This window comes from Camelus dromedarius, chromosome 10, assembly GCF_036321535.1.
Source record: "Camelus dromedarius isolate mCamDro1 chromosome 10, mCamDro1.pat, whole genome shotgun sequence".
Classification (NCBI taxonomy): domain Eukaryota; kingdom Metazoa; phylum Chordata; class Mammalia; order Artiodactyla; family Camelidae; genus Camelus; species Camelus dromedarius.
Window position 1 is genome coordinate 47585755 of NC_087445.1, and position 19663 is coordinate 47605417.

General features: G+C 53.2%; 1 protein-coding gene across 4 annotated transcripts in view; it reads right to left on the reverse strand.

Annotated features, from left to right (window-relative positions):
* Positions 1 to 230: 230 nt before the first annotated feature.
* PAX5 (paired box 5) overlaps positions 231 to 19663 on the reverse strand; it is a 176692-nt gene continuing 157259 nt past the window's right edge. For 3 of the 4 annotated variants that reach the window (XM_031450041.2, XM_064490317.1, XM_010995564.3), the window contains exons 9-10: positions 7765 to 7851; positions 231 to 1101 (exon numbers count right to left, since the gene is read on the reverse strand). In XM_031450041.2, coding sequence (XP_031305901.1) covers positions 1025 to 1101; positions 7765 to 7851 — 164 coding nt within the window. In that variant the 3' untranslated portion in view covers positions 231 to 1024. The remainder of the gene's footprint in view (positions 1102 to 7764; positions 7852 to 19663) is intronic. The other variant, XM_064490316.1, reaches the window with a different exon arrangement.

Consider the following 19663-nt stretch of genomic DNA (forward strand, 5'->3'; position numbering starts at 1 on the left):
TGGAGAGTGGGAGATGTGTCCATGGTGGGTGAGCCTGGGCACACCTCAGAAAACATATCCGAGTTCAGTTCAGTGGTGTGAGGGGCTGAGGGGTCAGGAGAGCCTCAGGCCCCGCCTTGGACCATCATCTCCTGGGGCCCGTCCAGCCCTAACGTTCCAAGTCCACAATGCAATCAGCACCTTGGACAACATCTTACTTTAGAACAGTAGCTGAGGAATCTCCCAGACGGTTCTCTTTGAGTCCTTTAATATGGAAAAGAGCTGCTCACACTGCATTGGGCCCAGGGAAATGGGGGGCAGGAAGCCAGGGCATCTCCCCACATTGTGTTTCTCCTGGGGAGGGGTCCTGGTTGGGTGGTGCTTAGAGCAAAACCAGCCCAATGAGACTCTTAGTCCAGACAGTGAAGAAGTAGCAATGAGCAGGAGGCTGGGCCCCGAGGTGGGGAGGCTGGGCCCCGAGGTGGGCATCCTTAGTCTCAAGGACAGCTCCAAGCCCACCTGTAGGGGACACCCAGGGCAGAGGGGATGCTCTGTGCACAGGTCTAAGACATCCTGTGACGCTTCGGGAGTGCTGGATGCGTAACGGGTAGGCAGTCTGCTCAGTTGGACCCTTGGGCCCACAAAAAAGCAAGAAGGTATTTACATGGGTTCTGTTGAAGCAACAAAAGCAAACTCTCCTTCCCAGGCCTGGGGCAGGAAGACAGGTAGATGGTCAGACAGCTGGGGGGCTGGCAGGCTGGGCTGGCGCTGCAGGTGTCTGCAGAAGTCTGTTGGTTTGTGGAGATCCAGTCACCATCGGGAGAAGCTCAATGGACTCTTAGGAATGGACAGGTGTCCAACAGCCCTACCAGGGAACCCCAGAGTCCCTGGCAGGAAAAGGGGAGAGGGAGTTTCAGGTGAGTGGGGGGAGGATGCTGGGGGACGGTCTCGTTCGGCCCCTCTGGCTGTCTTCGGAGGGGGCTGGGAGGCTATGGCCCTCAGTGATATGTGTCATAAGTGCTTGGCGCCTGCCTGGCTCTGGGGGTCAGTGACGGTCATAGGCAGTGGCAGCTGCAGGCGGGGCGGCTCCTCGGGCAGCGGCGCTGTAATAGTACGGGGAGCCTGGAAGAGACAAAGAGGCCGTGGAGGTTGGAGGGAGACCCTGTGCCCCCTTTCCGCCAGTGTCCCCGACCTCTGTCCTTCCTCCCCCTACCCCAGTCCAGGCCACTGTCCTCTCTCACCAAGATCTCAGTCGCTGAGTAGGGCCACTGTCTGCTCAGGTTTCAAGCCCTCCTCACCACCTGGAACTGCGGTGGGCAGGTGGGCCACATCCTCCCTGTCGCCTGTTTGGTAAGTAACATTTTGCTGGAACCCAGCTTTGCTCATTCATTTCCTTGTTGCCTGTGGCTGCTTTCGTGCGGCTACAGCAGAGCTGAGTATTGTTAACAGAGCCCTGCCGACCTCTGAATTTCCCTCCCACACCCCCCACCCCTCCCACTCACACTCAGGGACCCTGCTCCAGCGAAGTCAAACTCTGTAGTGCCTCCAATATATGTTAGCGCTGATGGCAGCTACAATACTGCTGAGCCCTTCCTGCCCCACTCCATGTCCTTTACACTTGTTGTCTCATTTAACCCCACGGGGCAGGAGAGTTAGCCCTGCCTCCGTGCCTTTTCCACGCTCTGCTTCCTGTCTGGAACACTCTGGCTACACCTTCACCCTCTTCCCTGTCTGCTGAATCGTTCCTCCCCCTTCAAGTCCGAGAGCCCCCCTACCCCGTCTCCTCCTTTAGTATGCCCTTGCTCTGAGCCCACACTCCGTGGCAGGCTGGAGCATGCGCTCTGATGACTTCTTTCTGTGCTTCTTCCCCCTCGCCTGGACAGAGAGCCCCACAAAGGCAGAGGCGGGGTTCTGTTCTTCTCGGTGGTGTCCGTCGCCAGGAGCCAGGAGCCTGGCACATGGCATGTGCTCAGCTGGGTTCGTTGAGTAAACAAGTGACAGCACTGGGTGAACCAACCAGAGTAAAGACTTAACTCATTCATTTATTTTCCGCCCCTACTAGGTGCAGTGCTGGTCACTAATGAACAAATGCAGGCCAATGTTCAGAGTCAGGAAGGGGATCAGAGTGCTGAGAAAAGAGCTCTGGGAACTCATAATTATTCTGCAGGGTCACGCTTCCTGGAGGAAGCGGGCTGGGCTGGACTTGGAGGACACAAAGATTTGGACATGTGAGTATGTGGGAGAAGGGCAGGTGCAGCCCTGTGTCCTGTGACCTCCAGATGGAGCCTTTGTGGGGCCTGTTGTATCCATGTCGGGTTCCTCCTACTATCTCAAGGCTGCTTTCTTTGACTACATGCTTTGAATGACGCCGCCAGGAGGCCTGCTCTATGCTCAAAGTCCTCCCGAGGGCAGAAAGGGTCTGGGGTGGCTTGGGGAGACCAGCAGGTTCTCAGAACCACAGAGGTTAGAGACACCAGGCTGTCTCCTTTTTCAGGGCAGGAAAATGAGGCTCAACAAACCAACATCATGTGCCCAAAGCCACAGAGCCTCTCAGGGCCAGAGCCTGGCCTGGCATTTCAGTTGTTGGCCCCTGGCTCAGGACTCTTTCTGCCCTGATGCAGTTTACGGCATGTACAGCCATTTTGGAGGGTTGTTTCTCCAAGGGGATGGCAGCTGGATCCCTGTCAGCCATTGTAGACTACGTATCTACTGGGGCAGGAAGAGTAAGCTTCTTAATTTCCCACAGGAGGTGAGTTATATATATTCTGAAATCTCACCCAAAACCCAAACCAATTCTGGCAGTTCTGCCAGATGCCATAACTGGGCACCAAGACCTAGAGATTGCCAGTCAGGCTCTATCACTCTTGGCTGAGTGACCTTAGACAAGTAAATTCAATCTCTTGAGCCTCAGTTTTCTCATCTATAAAAGGGGATCACAGAGGGGTGACATGAGGGCGCCATGAGGTGAGGATGCAAAGGTGCTTTCGAAATGGACACTTTTCTAAGCGGTTCATATTCTTGAACTCTTAATTTCCACAACAGTTCTACCAGATAGGCACTAGTATTGTCCCCATTTAGCAGATGAGGAAACTGAGGCACAGAGAGAGTAAGCAGTTTGTCTAAGGTCATAAAGCTAGTATGTAATCAAGTGGGCAAGATTAGCATGTGCCACCACTCCTCAAAACCCAGCCCCAATTATCAGTCATAATTCTCCCTCCTCGGCCCGCAGGAAGGCAGTGTGGCTCAGGTAGCAGTGACAGTGGGGGAGCAGGCAGCGCCCTGCTGTGCTGTTGTGGAAGGCACAGACACCAGTGCCATGCGGAAGTATTCCCAGAGATGGATTTTTCTGCTGCCTCCTCTGTCACCTTCTTCATTGGAGCCCTGACTCAGATGCCTGTCAGCCTTCTCTGCTCTCTCCTCTGTGGAATGGGGACAGCATTAGGACAGTCACCCATAGAGTATCTGCAGTGCCAGCCCTGCGTCCTGCCTTCAGACAGGTGTGTGTGTGTGTGTGTGTGTGTGTGTGTGTGTGTGTGGCGAGGGCCAGCCCCGCAGGCCTGGGCATGGCACAGCAGCAGAACCACAGGGGCCGTCCCCATAGGAGAGGGACAGGAAATCCTGGCCCGACCCTCTGAGTTTCCCAGGGGTCAGCTCTCATCCTGGGCTCTGACTTGCTCTCCTCCCAAAGCCTAATCTCTTGGCCAGGCTGTCCAGTGGCCTCAGTGGGAGGGCCCCACGGCAAAATCAAAAACGCATTTACCATGAGCAATGAAAACGTCACCTCACAAAGTGCTATCTTCCTGGTGCCCATTAGACCTCCATCTAGAATAAACTTGTCTTTTCTTCTGTCATTTTTCCTCTCTAATTCACATTATCATCAATTTACTTCTTGACACAGTCATTCCAGGCTCCCACTCACTCTCTAATCCTTTTACAGCGGCCACAGGCACTCGGGTTCTAATCCTAATTGACCACGGCCGGCCTTTCTTCCTGCTGCCAGCCGCTGGCCCCGCCTGCCTGGGGCCCCGACGGGGTGTGGGATCCCAGACACCCCACCCCGCAGACAGCTCCTGGGGAGGAGGCCCAGCGGGGAGGGAGGTTCTTCTGAGAAGTCAGCCTGCAGCTGCAGGAGGTGGCATTTCCCATCCTCTCTTTGGCGGTGTGTCTGTGAAGGAGGCTTTGACCAGGCCAGCTGAGGCGTGGGCTGGGTGTATGAGGGTGTGAGCACACCTGAGTGTGTGTGTGTGAGAGGGTCCTACACGTTTCCACTGCCCCCACTGACCTAGCAGAGCACAGAGGAGCCTCAGAGCTGGTTTCCCCTCTGGCACCCTCCCCACAGAGCAGAGAAAGTCAGTCTACTTCTCCAGCCCAGTGGGAATCTTTCAGCTAAAGCCCTGAAGGCCCTGGGGAAGGGCAGGCTGGTGGCTGGAACAGGCCTGGAACTTATTTGCAAGACTATGGCAGAGTGAGCTGGCATCTCACTCATCTTAAGGAGGGTATGATCCTTGCACCCAGGGCCTCAAGAGAGCATCGTGTTCAGCCCCCGCTTGAATAAAGCTGCCAGCCGCCATTATCCTCATTTTACACCTGAGGCAAAGGAGGCCCAGATTGGTTGATGAGCTGACGATGATTCTCCAGGTATAGACTTGGGCAGCACAGGGGTCATTTCTCATGTTTTTAAGAGCCCAACATTGTTTAGCCTTTTCTTGTGTCTGCAGACTTCCGGGTGGTGTGAGGCCCGCCTCCCTGAGTCAGAAGTCAGACTCATTCTCCCAGCTGCCCTTGCTGCTGGGGCACAGGTGCGTCACCTGGGCTCTGCTGATTAGCTCTGAGTTTGACCTCCGCTGGGAGGGGAGCCGCTTGAGGAAGTGGGCTGACCGACTCCACCTGCTGGGGCTGGGTGGCAGAGGCACCAGCTCCGGGTGGTGGCCGGGCAGAGCTCTCAAGCACCTCCTGAGGCACAGAGCTGGCTGTTTGGGGGTGCCAATGGTGGGGTGTTTATGCTGGAGCAGCCCTGGAGGTGTGGCCGGGTGTGTTCCTGGCTATGTGTCCCACGTCTGTCTCTTTGGGCCTCCTGGAGATTCTGGGAGCCCCCAGTATTCCTTAATAAATTCACTTTCTGCTTAAACCCGCCAGTGTTGTTTGTAACTGAAAGCCTGACAGACAGACAGAATAACCTGGAATTTCAAAAACAGACCAGAGCTGTTCTCACCGCATATGTGGTCTGAGTATTTGGGACTCTCAAGGCTTGTTTCTGTGGAGAGATGAGCCTCTTCTCCTGGCTATAGTACTGTTCAGACTGAATAGGTCAGGGAGAGGAAGAGTCCCACATTGCACATTGATAATGAATACAGGCTCTAAAGTCAAGGTGACTTGAGCTTGAGTCCTCATTCTGCTACCTGCATGCTGTGTGACCTCAGGTAAGTTAATTAACCTTTCTGAGCCCCACACTTCTTCTATGAAGATAGTATGTGTCCCTTTGGACCACTGAAAGGATAAAATGAGGTAACCCATATGAAGGGTTTTGCCCAGTCCCTGCAAGTGCTCATTTGGATGAACAGAATTCTGATTCTTTTTCCTCTTCTCCACACTGGCTCTGGTTCCTCTCAAGGCACTGAGCACATCCCAGCACAGACACACTTGCCTAAGGCTCCCTCACCCCCAGCCTGTGAGTTCCCTGGGATAGAGTCCACATCTTTTTCACACCAGACACACAGCCCACCCATATAATTGGTGATGTGAACTGGATTTCACTCCAACTTGAGCAGCAAAGTCCTCGGATGTGGTCTAGTCCCATCCTCCCCTCGCCATCCTCTTGGGCTCCTACCTGCTCATACAATCAGGTACAGACTTCTGTCTGGCATTCAAGATCCCCCAACTGTGGCCCCACAGGCCACCCACCTCCTACTCCACCCCTTTGACACACTTGCCTGAGCAGCTCCTTTCCCACTTCTCTGATTCTTGAGCTCCCAGCAAATGAGCCTACTGGACACCTCATAAAAATTAGAAAAATGTGCCTACTCTGGGCAGCCGTAGCCTCGTGCTAGGCCTCGGGGCCTGTGCCATGCATGGGCTGGATTTCAGGCCCTACTTGTCCCCCTGTGCAGTACACATCCATACATGGAAGTCCTAGGTCAATATGGACCCACTGGGGTCATAGCCCCAACACAAGGGACCCCTCCCAGAGCCTAGCCCAGGCCACCTTTGTGCCACATACCCTGTGGATCCTGCAGCAGCACTGGGATCAGAGCCCTGAAAATGAGGCCGATTTACAGGGAGTAGCTCCCAGGCTCAGGCCTCCAGACCCATTCCCCCTACCCTAACCCCTGTCAAAAGACTGGTTCAGGGTCAGCCTTTGCCTCCTGAGACTGACAGCTGGGCCATCTCAGAGCCCAGAGCCTCTTGGCGGGGGTGAGTGGTTGTTTAAGGAAAAGGATTGGGTGAGTGGAGACCCAGTTCAATACTTAGAAATAATTTTTACCGAAACCAAAAAAGAAGTCTGAACAATCAGTCCACAGATTCCAAGAGGCCACAGAGAGTAAGAGCCCAGTCTTCTGTAAAACAAATCTCCAAGCACAGGGCCCGGAGCACTAGTTGGCATTGTTCCTTACTTTACCTGAAGTTTTGCATGATACACCAAAATGCTTCAGGCAGCCCAAGGCTCAAATGCATGGAAGGATGGCAGCCAGGAAGGGATGGTGTCCCTGTCATTGTCCTAATCACCAAAGCAGGTTGGAGAAGGGGCCAAGGCTGTGACTTCACGGCCTCCTTTGCAAACCCATGCCTGGCAACTTGAGTCTGAAGACACCAAGTTCTTGCTTTTTTGGTGAAGTCTATGTTTCTCAGTCCTCAAGTAATTCAGGATCCAGGGAATTAAGAAGGCCTTCTTAAGCTGGACAGACAAACCTGGACAGAGGCCCTTCCACATCTGCCCTCTGTGGGACTCCCTCAGCTGATTGCTGGGGAGGGTTCGGTGTTGCTGCCTGCAGTCTGATTGGCTGGCTCCACCCCCAGGGTGAGTGACATCTGTGAGCCTTGGGCTCCTGCTTCTTGCTCCAGAACCTTCAGAGCCTTTAGCTCCAGATGGCACTCACCAGCTGGTTTCCTGTAAGTTCACTGCAACAAAACAAAAGGCTCTCCTTGGCCTTTTGAGGGCTGAGTTAGCCCTGACTGGTCTTTGGGGTGACCCAAATATCTTTGATGATGTACACAGATCAGGCTGGCCCTCGCCATGGACAACTGTAGTCGGAGGCATGGGCAGAGACTGGGCACCAGCTGAGCTCGGACTTGGTAGGCCTTCAGCCACAGGGCAACCAGTTTTCAATGGAACTGGCTCTGGTGATGTCCGCGGCAGACATCACTGCGATATCCATGACTCAGAGTCTTTATCAAGACAGACAGCCACTACCAATCAATTTGAGTTGGCCTCCTAGCTGCCTCTCATTTAGAGATTTCTCACTGAAATACTCAATAATTCTTAAGAAATATGTTACTCTTGGGCAGGCACTTTTCCTACAGTGCCCTTTTTTCATTTGTTCCCCTTCTTTGCCATCTCCCCTTAGCCACCAAAACATCTAGGGGAGGGCTGAGGCATGAGCAGGGCTGGAGTGGTGTTTAATGTCCTGAGGTCCCATCACAACTCCCATATTGCACATGTCTGGGGCCAGCTACCCACCCCACCTCAGCGACCAGACTTCAGGATGTTGAGGGGCCCTGGCCCAGTGAGGGGGCCCGATGGGGCAGCCGATGGCCCAGGGGCCCCACCGGGTCTCCACCAGTACTCACCAAGCAGCCCCGGGTTGGGGAACCTCCAGGAGTCGTTGTACGAGGGATACTGAGGGTGGCTGTAGGGGCTCCCGGAAAACTCACTCCCTGCATGTGGTGGGCGGGGAGAGAAACAGGAACCAAATGTCAGGTCAGCTTTGGAAAATGCCAATGTCATTTGTCTCTTTCACAAACTGCAGTACATTGTGTAACCAATAAAGGCAAGTCCGGTCCTCCCCCTTATCAAGTGGACAGCTGTCATTGGCATTGTCTATACTTCCCCCTATAACCTTTTTCTTATTAGTGGGAGTGAATACCAGCTTCTCACACATGTACCATGAAATTACCATGTGCCAGGTGTTCCCTGGGGTTATTGGCCCATTTTACAGGTGAGAAGGCTGATGCCTAGGGTCTCTCACAAAATAGTCTGGATACACCCTACCCAAAACCAAAGCCCCAGAGTGCTTTGTTCTCAGCCCTGACTGAGGCCACTCCAGGACCCCAATGTGGATTCAGTGCCACCTCCCAAGTGTTTCCTGAGTGGCTCTGGACTGGGGAGCCAAAAATGACCCCAACGCCACTCAAGCCCTCTGTGCTGTGAATCCAGAGTTGGCTATTCCCGGGGCCTCGGTCCAATGAAGAAGACGAGACATGAACTCAGGCTCTCTGCCAGAAGGAGGCAGATGGCACTTTGCTGAGATGAAGGGACAAGCCAAAGGGCTGGGAAGCACAAAAAGTGAGTAGATTGGAGCCACCTGGGCATGGGGGAAGGGGCAGCTGTTAGCTGCTCTGGGCAAGCAGGAACTGCAAGCTGCACCAGGCTGGGGCCAGCGCTGGGTGTGGGCGGCAGGGTGGGACTGGCGGATGCTCCACTCCTGCCCAGCGGCTCGTGGAGCCGTGATGCTTTTGGCACGTCCCTGTGCTCTCACTTCCAGCCTCAGGAGAGCCTCTCAACCACTGGCTTCTCATAATCCCTGCCCTCAAACCTTGCTGCCTTGGCTCTGCGGCAGGACAAGCCCTGCCTGAGTCCTCCCTATGATGGGGCTCCTGAAAAGCAGGGGTCCCAGTGCCTGGCACCAGTTGTGCAGGTAGCTGACTGACTGCTGAGTGGCATTTTAGGCCACTGGTTACAGAGCACTGGCCCCTCCCTGGCAGCGGCAACAGGAGTCACACAGCCCCATGAGACCACCCTAGGCCCAAATGTGCTTCCATGGATTCTTAAGGATGCCAAAGGGCCGAAGGGCATGAGCCTCTAGAAGGACAGCCACTCAAAAGTCAGGACCTGGAGCACTACTCTTCCTCTGGAGGCCTCAGCCCGAATGTCAGGCCCCTGGGGCTCTACCAGGCACAGTAGGAGCAATAAAGCAGGCCTGAGGCCAGCCGCTCCCACCCCCGGGCCCCACCAGCCTCCTCCCCACTTTCACAGGCAACAGCAGGCAAAGCTTGTGTGTGTGCGTGTGTGCATACACACACACACGCACACACACACACACACACACACACACACACGCAGACACGTGCGCGCACGTGCGCTCCTCCGCCGGCCTCTCTGGGGGCCACTCCCAGCCTGACAGGCTGAGCCTTCCAATTCTCTGTTTTTTATGCCTCAGTGGTCAGGGTGTCAGGTTCTGGCGGACGAGGGAGAGCCTGGTGACAGTGCCGGGCCGCAGCAGCCCAGCCTCGGCATATCCATCAGCACCGGGCATCTCCTCCTCCTCCTCCTCCTGGGAGGCCAGCAGAGGGGAGCAGAAAGAGCCAGCCGCCTGGAGAAGGGGGACAGCCACACGCCCCTCAGGGCTCCAGGTACCCATGGAGCTGCCCATCAGAGGCGCTTCCTGACAGCACTGCACCTAGCCTGGGGCCTCGGGCTACACGGGCAAAGGCATCTCCACCTAGCAGCATCACGCCCGTCTACCTGGCCCAGTACCAAGGCCACCTCTTCCAGGAAGCCTCTGTGATCTCCAGCCCCCAAAAGTGCAAATCTCAGGCATATTCACCTGGAGTTAATTAGTTAATTGTGTCCTTGTCATCCATCCTGCACCCTCCACCGCCCCCCCAACTCTGTCCCCAAATTGGCAAGGGGCTGTAAACAGCTCCAACTCTGCTAGAAAACAGAGTTTTCTACCTAAGCCAGTGTTGCCCACCATCCTTGACCCCATTCCCACGAGCCTGGCTGAGAACCCTACTTGGATACCTCCTCCTCTGGGAAGCCCCTCTCCTGCCCCTCAGATGCACTCCGTCTCCTGCCACGCCCCACAGCACCAGGTTCACCCTGACCTGTGAGGGAGTCTCCTGAGACGTGGGCGTGTCTGCCCTGCAGGTCAGTGTCTGGCTCAGCTCTGCTCCACGTGCCACCCACCCCTGGTGTAACGCCCCATCCACGGCGGACAGTCGCTGCTCTGTGAGTCAGTGGTAGCTTGCCTGCCTCTACCTGTAACATGATGCTCTTGCACAGATATCCGCATGGCTCTCTCCCTCACCTCCTTCTAGACTTTGCCCCTATGTCATCTCTGAACCATTGCATTTCAGATGGAAACTCCTCCCACCCCATCACTCTTTCCTGCTTAATTTTTCGCCATAGAACAGATCACCATCTAACACATCTCGTTCGTTGTGCTTAAGTCTGCCTCCTCTACTAGGATGTGGGCTCCACGCGGGCAGGGAGTTTTGTCTGCCGAGTTCACGTCTCTATCCCAATGTCTGGCCCGGAGCCTGGCATCTAGCAGGCCCCGAAAACTCTTTGCTAAATGAGTGAAAGAATGGGAACTCCTCAGTCAGCCAGGGACACAGATGAGGCTCTCAGGACTTCCATCACTGTACCCATAGCCAGGGGTATGTTACGCCCTGCTGTGTGCAGGACTCAAACCAGTTTATCTGACCCACTGCCTGAGTTCCATCCACCACACCATCCTGCTCCTCAGTGGAAGAAATGAACCCCCACCCTGCCTGGTGTGTTAGAGCAATGGGTAGTGGGTTCCCTCAGCTCACACAACTGCCCGGCACAAAGGATACCTTGGGCCCTCACCTCCTTCCACGAACTGCTCCATGCTTTTGGCATCTCTCAAAAATACCAGCCCTTTAAATTTGGAAACCTTTCCTTCACGCATTAACGGAAAAGCCAGCTTGCACCCAGCGGCTGTCACTCAGGAGGCAGTGGGCCCTCTGTCTGGGAGGCACACAGCACACGGACCCTCCTCAGAGGCAGCTCGTGGCCTGTCTGGAGCTGCTCCCACAGAAGCCCCCAAGGACTCTTTCAACAACAAAACATGGGTCATGATCTCCTCCACCTCCAGCCCCCAGGAGCAAGCAGTCCTGAGGAGAAACCAAGACTGGCCCTCCTGAGAGCGGGTCCCACACTGCTGTGGGAGGGGGCGGGGGACGCCCACAGGGTGGGTGCGGGCGTCCAGGGGCAGGGCGAGAGGGAGCCTGCCCATTGCTTGGTAGGCAGCCCTCCACTCACTGGCTGTGTGACCGTGGGTAAGTGATTGAACCTCTCTGGGCAGACTGTTGTCATCTTGAATGTAGGGCTAATAAAAAAACACGTCATACATCACAGGATGGTGAGAAGTAAGCAAGACAATGTTATTGGAAGAACAAAACTACCCTCTCCGTGCCAAGGAGAAGGGGAAGTTGGGGAGAGAGGGAAGAGGAAAAGGCCTCTTCTCAAGACTGAATCTGGCCCTAAGAGGACTTTTATAGCTTCCTCTGAGTTCTTGGATATGCAAAAGGAGGCCCAGAGCTTCTGTTATGGAGACTGGAAAAGGAGAGACAAAAGGAGATGCCCATGCCCCCTTTTGAGGAAGCAGCTGGGTGCTGCATTTGGGCAGCCAGTGGGGTTGGGATGAAAGACTGTGGTCCAGGAACACTGTGGACCAGGGGAGCCCAGGAACTCTGTGCAGTCAGGAGCCTGGGCCAGAGGCAAGTGTGCGAAAGCGAGCCTCCCCGTCTGCGTCTGGGGAGGCTGGGAAGAGAGAAAGGACACGGGTGGTCAGGAGCATCTTGTGGGCGTGACGCTCCATCTCACCATAACCCGGTCCAAAATGCTACAGCGGAGAACGCTGGGGCTCAGGGCCCAAGGGACTTGGCTTCACACTGGGTACCTGAGGCCGTAGCAACCACTCCCCTCATTCCCACCCAGCCCCAAGCAACTCACTCCTTCAGGATTAATGGGAAGAGAAAGTGGCCCCCTACCCTCCGCACCGTGGATTTATCTTACATCGAACCTCACCAAGCTCTGCCACGACCCATAGTCCCAGCTTATTTGGACTGGGCGAAACTCAGAGAGGATTTCTCTCAACAACCCCTCCCCCAGGGCCACAGAGCCAGGCAGGGACAGCAGGGCCCGAACACCCCACCGTATCCCCAGGTCCCAGGGCTTCTGCCATCCCAAGCAACCCTTCACTGAGCTGGGCCAGCAGGGGAAGAGACAGTCCTCCCCTCCCACCCTTCCCCACCCCTGTTACGGCTAAAAATGTTCAAACACACAGCACAGTTGAAAGAATTTTGCAGTGAACACTTGTGTACCCACTACCTAATTCCACCATCAATATTTTCTCATACTTGCTTACTCTCTCTCTACCTCTAGTCTTCCATTCATCTTATCTTTTATGTATTTCAAAGTAAATTGGAAACATCAATACATTTTCCCCTAAGTACTTCAGCATGCATATTATTAACTGAAATTCATTATTTGTTTAAAAGTTTTTTCTTTTGATGTAAAGTGTACACATAATGAAATGCACAAATCTTAAAGGTACTATTGCTGCGTTTTGACAAATGTATAAACGTGTGTAACCCAAACCTCTTTCAGGATATAAAATGTTACCATCACCCCAGAGAGGGAAAGTTCTCTAATGCCAGAGAAGGGGGTCTTTTGACCAACAGAGAACCCAGTTATCTGAGGATCGACCAAGTCATTTCCCCATGAACGTGAAGCTCTGAGATGAGCACGGGCAGCCCAAACCCCGATTGCTGAAAGAGGTCTTTGACCCACAAATCAAAAGCCCTTCCAAAGCCACTAAACAGAAGAAAGCTGAGGAAGAGATGTTCTCTCCTCAGAGACCCAGAAAGAAAGCAGAGGCTTAACAAATTTAGGATAAATAGTAGATTTCCCACAAACAGCACCATCTTTCAAACACAGAAGAGCAGGCTGTCAAAACCAATGAGGTAACTACATAGGACCGATTAAAATTAAAAGTTTCAAGGAAGCCACAAGAAAATGCACTGAATGCAGCTCTCCTGGAGATTCCAGGGCCGAGTATATCGTCAGAATCAGAGATGTTTTCAGTTTCCCCTTCGCTAAGAGCTCAGAGACGGCAAGAAAGTCAAAGTTTCCTAAAATTCTCAGAAGTGACAGGTAAACAGGCTCAGTGTAGCTCTTAATTAACCCAAAACGACACCTGCCAGATGATGGGGATTTGCAGAGCGCGCTGGGGGCCGACCCCATCTGCAGATGGTGGGCTCCCACCTCTGCTCGAGACCTTGGCCGGCTGTAATTAACATACAGAAAGTCTTTCAAAGTGACTTCGCAGCCAAGTTCTGTTTCTGAAAGATTCAAACTGAGCTTCGAGAGAAAATCTTTGCAGAGGACGAGGAGGAAAGAATGATTTGAAAGGGACCATGAGATTTCTCCAGCTCCTCCCTGTGGTTTTGTAGAATGGCATGAGGTGCTGTGGCTCAGGGGTCAGATGCTACCTAGGCAAATACAACACTGGGTGGGTGCAATACTGTAGTGCCCAACACAGGCACAGTCAGCCTTTCAAATACATATATATATAAATTGTATATATGCATGATTACATTATATGCCACATGTGTTGTTATAATATACACGTTTACACATAATATATACACACATATATGTGTATCCATATAATATGTATAATATATACATACCCTCATATGGGTGTATATGGATATGTGTGCGCGCACACACACACACACACACACAGGATTCTGGGGCTCTGTCAAGTCTCTCTGAGTGACCTTGATCAAGTCCCTTCTCCTCACCAAGACTCGGTTTCCTCATCTATAAAGGTGGTGTGTATGGGAGAGATTTAAATAAATGACTTCAAAGGGCTTTCCCGGCCCAAATTCTTCCCCTTCCTACCCTCACTGCACCCACCCCCAGGCTGGCTCCCTTGAAGGCCAAGCTTTCTCAACCATCCTCTCTCTGGTGCAAGACCTTCCTGGGCTCCCGACAGAGAAAGGAAAACCCAAGCAGTCTCAGTAAAGGTCAGCCCTGTCAGCCCGGACAGCCCCGCACACAGAGCATCGATCAGGTCCTGGGAAAAACCTCTTCTCCCACCAGCCACGAAAGCCTTCAGAAAAACAGAGAGAGGAGAAAAACCGAGAGAGAGAGAGGGGGAGAGTGAGGGGGAGAACGCAGAGTGTGTCTCCTTTCTGCTTCTCGGGAGAGCCACGGACTTCGCAGTTGCTGGCTAGGTCACAGCAAGCCCGTGTTGGAGACTAAGGCTGAGGCCTGGCTCTGCCACTGACCAACCATGAGGTGGTGAGGTGACCATTCTGGGCCTCAGCTTGGTCCCATGTAGAGAGGAGGCTGTTGTGCCTTCAGCCCACCTCCTTCAGCCCACTTTTTGTAGTTGTCTGCAACTACAAAAACTTGAATGCAAGGGCCCTTCAGGGGACTTAGGGGAAACAAGCCCATGCTTGCATTACTGCCTCCAACATGGGCCACAGGGCGTGCACAGCCTCCAGACGCTGGCCGCCCATCAGAGGCAAGAACCGGGGCCCTCGCGTCACATGGGGCCCACAGAAACATATGGATGGGTTGCCTAGGGTTTGGGGGGTTTTGTTTGTTTGTTTATTCCCCACACCGTACATTTCATCCCTGGCTGCCCAGTGTTTTAAAGCGGCAAGTGTGTCATCAGGTACAGAACAAGCAATTTACAACCGTCTCGTCCCCCAAGGCTGACTCCCCCTGTTTCTGTGACATGCCTGGCCCCTGTAGGTGTTTCAGTGTGAGACCCTTCAGTGTGAGATAAGCTGTAGCATATTTTGAGCAGTTCTGGTTCAGTTTTAATCTGCTCTCTTGCTGTGGTATTATTCAAAAATTCTGTCCCAGTGCCCTCACCTAGCAAACAATGGACAAGACAACCTTCAAATGTCTCACTAGGGTGCAAGACAACAACCGATCTGTTGGTGGGGGAGGGCAGGGGGGTTCCTGGTTTCTGGTGTGTTCCCTAATCTGGGAGTGCCCACAGGCAGCACACTTGTGAGGATCAAGCCTGCAGGGTAATGCCCAGAAGCCTGGAGGTGGGATTCAAGGCCCTGTAGGATCTGTCCCAATGAGCTTCCCAGCCACACCCCTCACTGCTCCACTGCTCGAAAGCTATGTTCCAGGCCAACTGCTGTTCCCCACGTGCTCTGTGGAGCGCATCTCCATCCACTCATGCTGTTTTCTTCATCTGAAATGCCACCTTCCTCTCCTCCACCTTGTCAAGACCCAGCTCAAATACCACCTCCTCCAGTTAACCTTTCTGGATTGATCATCCCCACTGTCTCCTGAGGTCCCAGCCCTGGGTCCATCCCTGACTATGGCCCAGAGCACTTCCTGCCCAGACTCAGGGTGGTTGTAACCCTATCTCACTTTCCCCGTCGGTGAGTCTGCGGCTCCTCCTTGAGGGCAGGAGCCAGGACTGATCACATGTGACTGACGGATCCCAGCAGCCCCTGCCGCTCCCAGTGCAGGGCCCCACCCATAGTACCAATGCCGGCTGAGTGAGCATGGCCTGTGCCCGACAGATGTTCCTTGGGCCAGGCTCTTTCATCGTCAGACAGAAGCAGGTCATGAAATCATGCTTCAAAGCATTAGGGAAACACTGGTCCTTGATACCTGATAGAAGTATGAGACAGAAAGACAGAGAAAGGCAGCAAAACCACAGAAAAGAGAACTGGGCAATGTTTGCTGCAGGGGCCAGGGTGCAGGTCCCACAGGAGGAAAGAGACACTCTCCTGAATGGCTAGGACCCTCACCAGGCCTCTCTGGGCCTCCCTGCCACATAATGACAGCACAAAGGTTGGCTCATTCCAAAAAAGCAACAAAGTTAAAAGAAGAATAAGAAGAGAACAAAACCCACTGAGAGTTAGAGCTCAGAAACCAGGACCAGACTGCATTTCATAGGGCCAAGGCTGGGTTGGAGAACTGGGAAGGTTTTTCCTTAGTACTCATTTGACCATCAGAAGATGCTCAGTACGGAAACCTGAAGACTTTCTTTGGGTGAAAAGAATGTGGCCAGAAGCCCCCATTCCACAGCCTACTCTGCCAAGCTGCAGGTTCTACAGAGTTCTGTTGGAATTACGTTGAATTGCATTCCCAAGGAAATCCAACTCACACATCTGCGATGGATGTCTAGCAAATTCATGAGTATTCTGGTAAATCCATTCAATTCTGCATTCACAGTGGCCCTACTCCATTCACAGCTCTGCTCTAGGCTCCCTCAACCCTCCCCAGGGATGGTGCACATGCTGCAGTCCTCAGGGAACTCCCTGTATCTAAGGGGATTCCTTGGACCTAGAACTAGACATTCAGGCACCGGCAAAGGGTGAGGAAGGTTTAGAAACAGAGCAGAAGTTATAATTTATTCTGGATGGGGTATCCAGGAAGGCTTCTTGTAAGAAGTGGCCATGATCTGGACCTTGAAGGACACTGAAGCTGCATAATTTAGTGGGTTACTGAAATACGCCCCTATGCACCTCCCACCAGAGTCGAAGTGCACTGCCCCTGTCCCCATGGAGGGGAGCCTGGGGTGAGGCAGCCTCCAGCTCCTCACAAAGAGGAGGTAGTTCTGCAGGACACAGCATGTCCTGGTGTGGAATGGCCACAGAGGCCTGACCCTGACCTCCTTCAATTCCTGGTCAAGGCAACTGCTGATGGAGCACACTGACCAATAGGCCCAGAAACCCTTGCACAGCTCTGAACCACATTGTGATTTTGGTAAATAATTGTAAAAAGGCGGGCACTGATACTCTGCACAGGTGGTGAGAGCAGCTGTGGCTGCCACTCTGTGTGGATAACTGAGGCTATGGGAAAGACCAAGGGCGTGGAGCTGGTCAGTCCCTGTCAAAGCCCCTCAGCCACTTAACCTTAAAAAGTCACTTTACCTCTCTGAACCTGAGTTCCTTATTTGCAATGTGACATTACAACACTCACAGGACCAAATTTGAAACTTTTTGTGAATCAAAAAGTGTTCTATAAATTCGAGGGGCTAGATTTGATGCTTAACTCAGTCCTTGGCACACAGCATGTGCTCTGTGTGATGGCTGAAAAAATGAATGCACAGGGGCTTGTTGTTAATGAAAGTTAAATTTCCTGATGATTCTCTAATATTTCAACAAGTGCCTCAAATTCTTGATTGTAGGGAAAGCCTTGAACTAGGAGTCAGGGCCCCAGTCTTGCTCTGTCTCTAACGCTGTGTGACCTTGAACATGTGCCTTTCAGGTTCACTTAGCCTCAGTTTCCCCAAATGAACTATGGTGGGTGGGAGGTAGAGAAGATTGGTTTCCCATCTCTCTGCATTAAGGAATACTTTTTCCCTTCTGACTTCTGCTCGAATGCCCTTTTGCTTGTTTAAATGATGAATCCAACCCCATGCTCTTAGAAAGTGTTCTACGAGGCCTTTTTGTGGGCAAATAGACAATTTCCATCAGGCTGCCGATGAAGCTGAAACAAGTCCCCAGTCCCTATTATCAGCTTCCAGACTCAAAAAATAGCCCAGCCCCTTCCAGCTCAGGGGCCCCCTAACCTCCCGGCACATTCCCAAGCCTCCTGAGACGCCTTCTCTCAGCCCAACGTCAGCCCAAAGCTGAGTTACATTCCTGTGACCTAGACCTTGGCCTGTCCCTCAGAGCAGCCAGGGGTCCTCCTCTGAAGAACTCACCTCCCCCTTGGCTGGGCCTGGCTCGGTGCGGGGGCCCGAGCGTCCTGCCGCTGACTAATGAGAGGGAGGTGACATACCTTGCTGGGAAGTCACAGTGCTAGTGCCGACCCACACCGCCTGCCATCAAATTTTAATGCTGCTGCTGACATATTTATGGAATGCCTCACCAAGTGTTTGCAAGGAGACCAGACAAGATTTACCTCCACAATTACTACCTTGATGCGCAGGCTTTGCCCTGGGCTGGGAACTTGTGGCACAGCGGCCTGGAGCCCCAGGGTGTCCCGAGGATTGCACTCAATTCTGCACACCTTTCCTGCCCCCAGCTTGCAGGGCCTGGGGCCAGAGGCGGAGATGAATCGGACACGGTCCCTGCCCACCGAGAGCTCGCAGTCCGCAGGAGAGGGCAACATGCACATAAATTACTCTGGTCCTGGGTGGCTGAGGACCAGAGCACAATACAGGTAGAGAAGCAGGCTGGGCTGAAGAGGGGAAGGGAGTTATGTCTCGATCACAGTCAGGGTCAAGATGAAGCCAAAGACCAGGCTCTGCGGAGCCATCCAGCTGCTCAGCTCTCCTGGTCACTCCTCTGCCTGGAAGGGCTCCCGGGCACTCCACCCCTCCCCTCTGCTGGCCTCAAGGTCTCAGCAGCCCTTCTCCTTCAGTAGCTGTGCCCCCTTTCAATCCTTGGGGTTCCCTCTCCCAAGACTGATGGATTGGATATAGCCCCCCCCAGCTCCTCACCCTTCTTCACTGTGTCAAAGAATCCCCTTCTCTTGAAGTTGCAGGGCTCTCCCAGAGTGGAGCTTCCCCAGAGGGCAGGAATAATGTACAGGGACCAAGGCCAGTGGTTCTCAAACCTGGCTCTCCATTAGAATTACCAGCAGAGCTTTAAGAAATCCAGACAACTAGGCCATACCCCCTATTAGTTAAATCAGAATCTCTGGGATGGGGCCAGGTATCAGTATCAGACGAATAGTCCAAACTTCCGAGGTGATTCCATGCGCAGTGAGTTTGAGAAGCAGTGGACAGGCACTTGCTACTCAGAGTGTAACAGCATCAGTAGGGGTCCTGGACCCCTCTCTAGTCTTACTGAACCAGATCTGCTCTGGAAGATGATCCCCCAGGAGTTTGTGTGCAGTAAAGTTTGAGAAGCACTGACGCACATTAAAGCGTTTCCCAGCATCCTCAGAGGCACACTGTCTGGTCCCCTCTGAAACTAGGCCCCTAAGAAGGCCAACCTTGAAAAAGGCTAATTGCCACAGGCTGACCGCTAAGAGGGGCTGGCTGGTGTGGCTGGACTGCAGGCAAGTGGCTGGGCACCGCCAATACGTAGTGAGCTTGATAAGGCACCATGCCTCAGGCCAGTTCGCATAACCGTTAAGGCTGGACCAGGAGGCAGGAGTCCCAGTGAAGTCCTGTCTCTACCACAGACTCACTGGAGCAAGGCTCCTCCCCAGTCCAGGCCTCAGTTTCCCCATGAGTGAGAAAGTCAGTCCTGAAGTTGGCTGATGGAGTTGGCTGATGAATTTGGCTGATGGAGACCTCTTCTTTTTTAAATTCAACTGACACTTCCATCAAAGTCCCTGCCCTCAGAGAGCTTATAGTCTAGTGGTACAAATAGACAATAAACAAGACAAATAAGTAAAAAATAAAGCATACAGTATGTGTTAATGAGAAAACATAAGGTGGTGATATATTAGATAGAGTGCCTGGGATGGCTTCACCAAAAAAGCTGACTTTTGAATAAACAGGCGAAGGAAGGGAGAGTCAGCCATGTGCATTCCTATGGGAAGAGCACTCTGAACAGAGGGAATGGCAGGTGCAAGGGCCCTGAGGCAGGAACATGGATGGCAAGTTGTAGGGGCAGTGAGGAGGTCTGTGAGGCTGGAGAGGGAAGGTGAAGAAAGGCAGTTAGAAGATGAGGCCGAGGAGGGAAGTGGGAAAGAGGAGGTCATGTCAGAAGTTTGGCCTCTACTCCAAGTGAGCAAAAGAGGGACATGACCCTACTCAGATTGTCACAG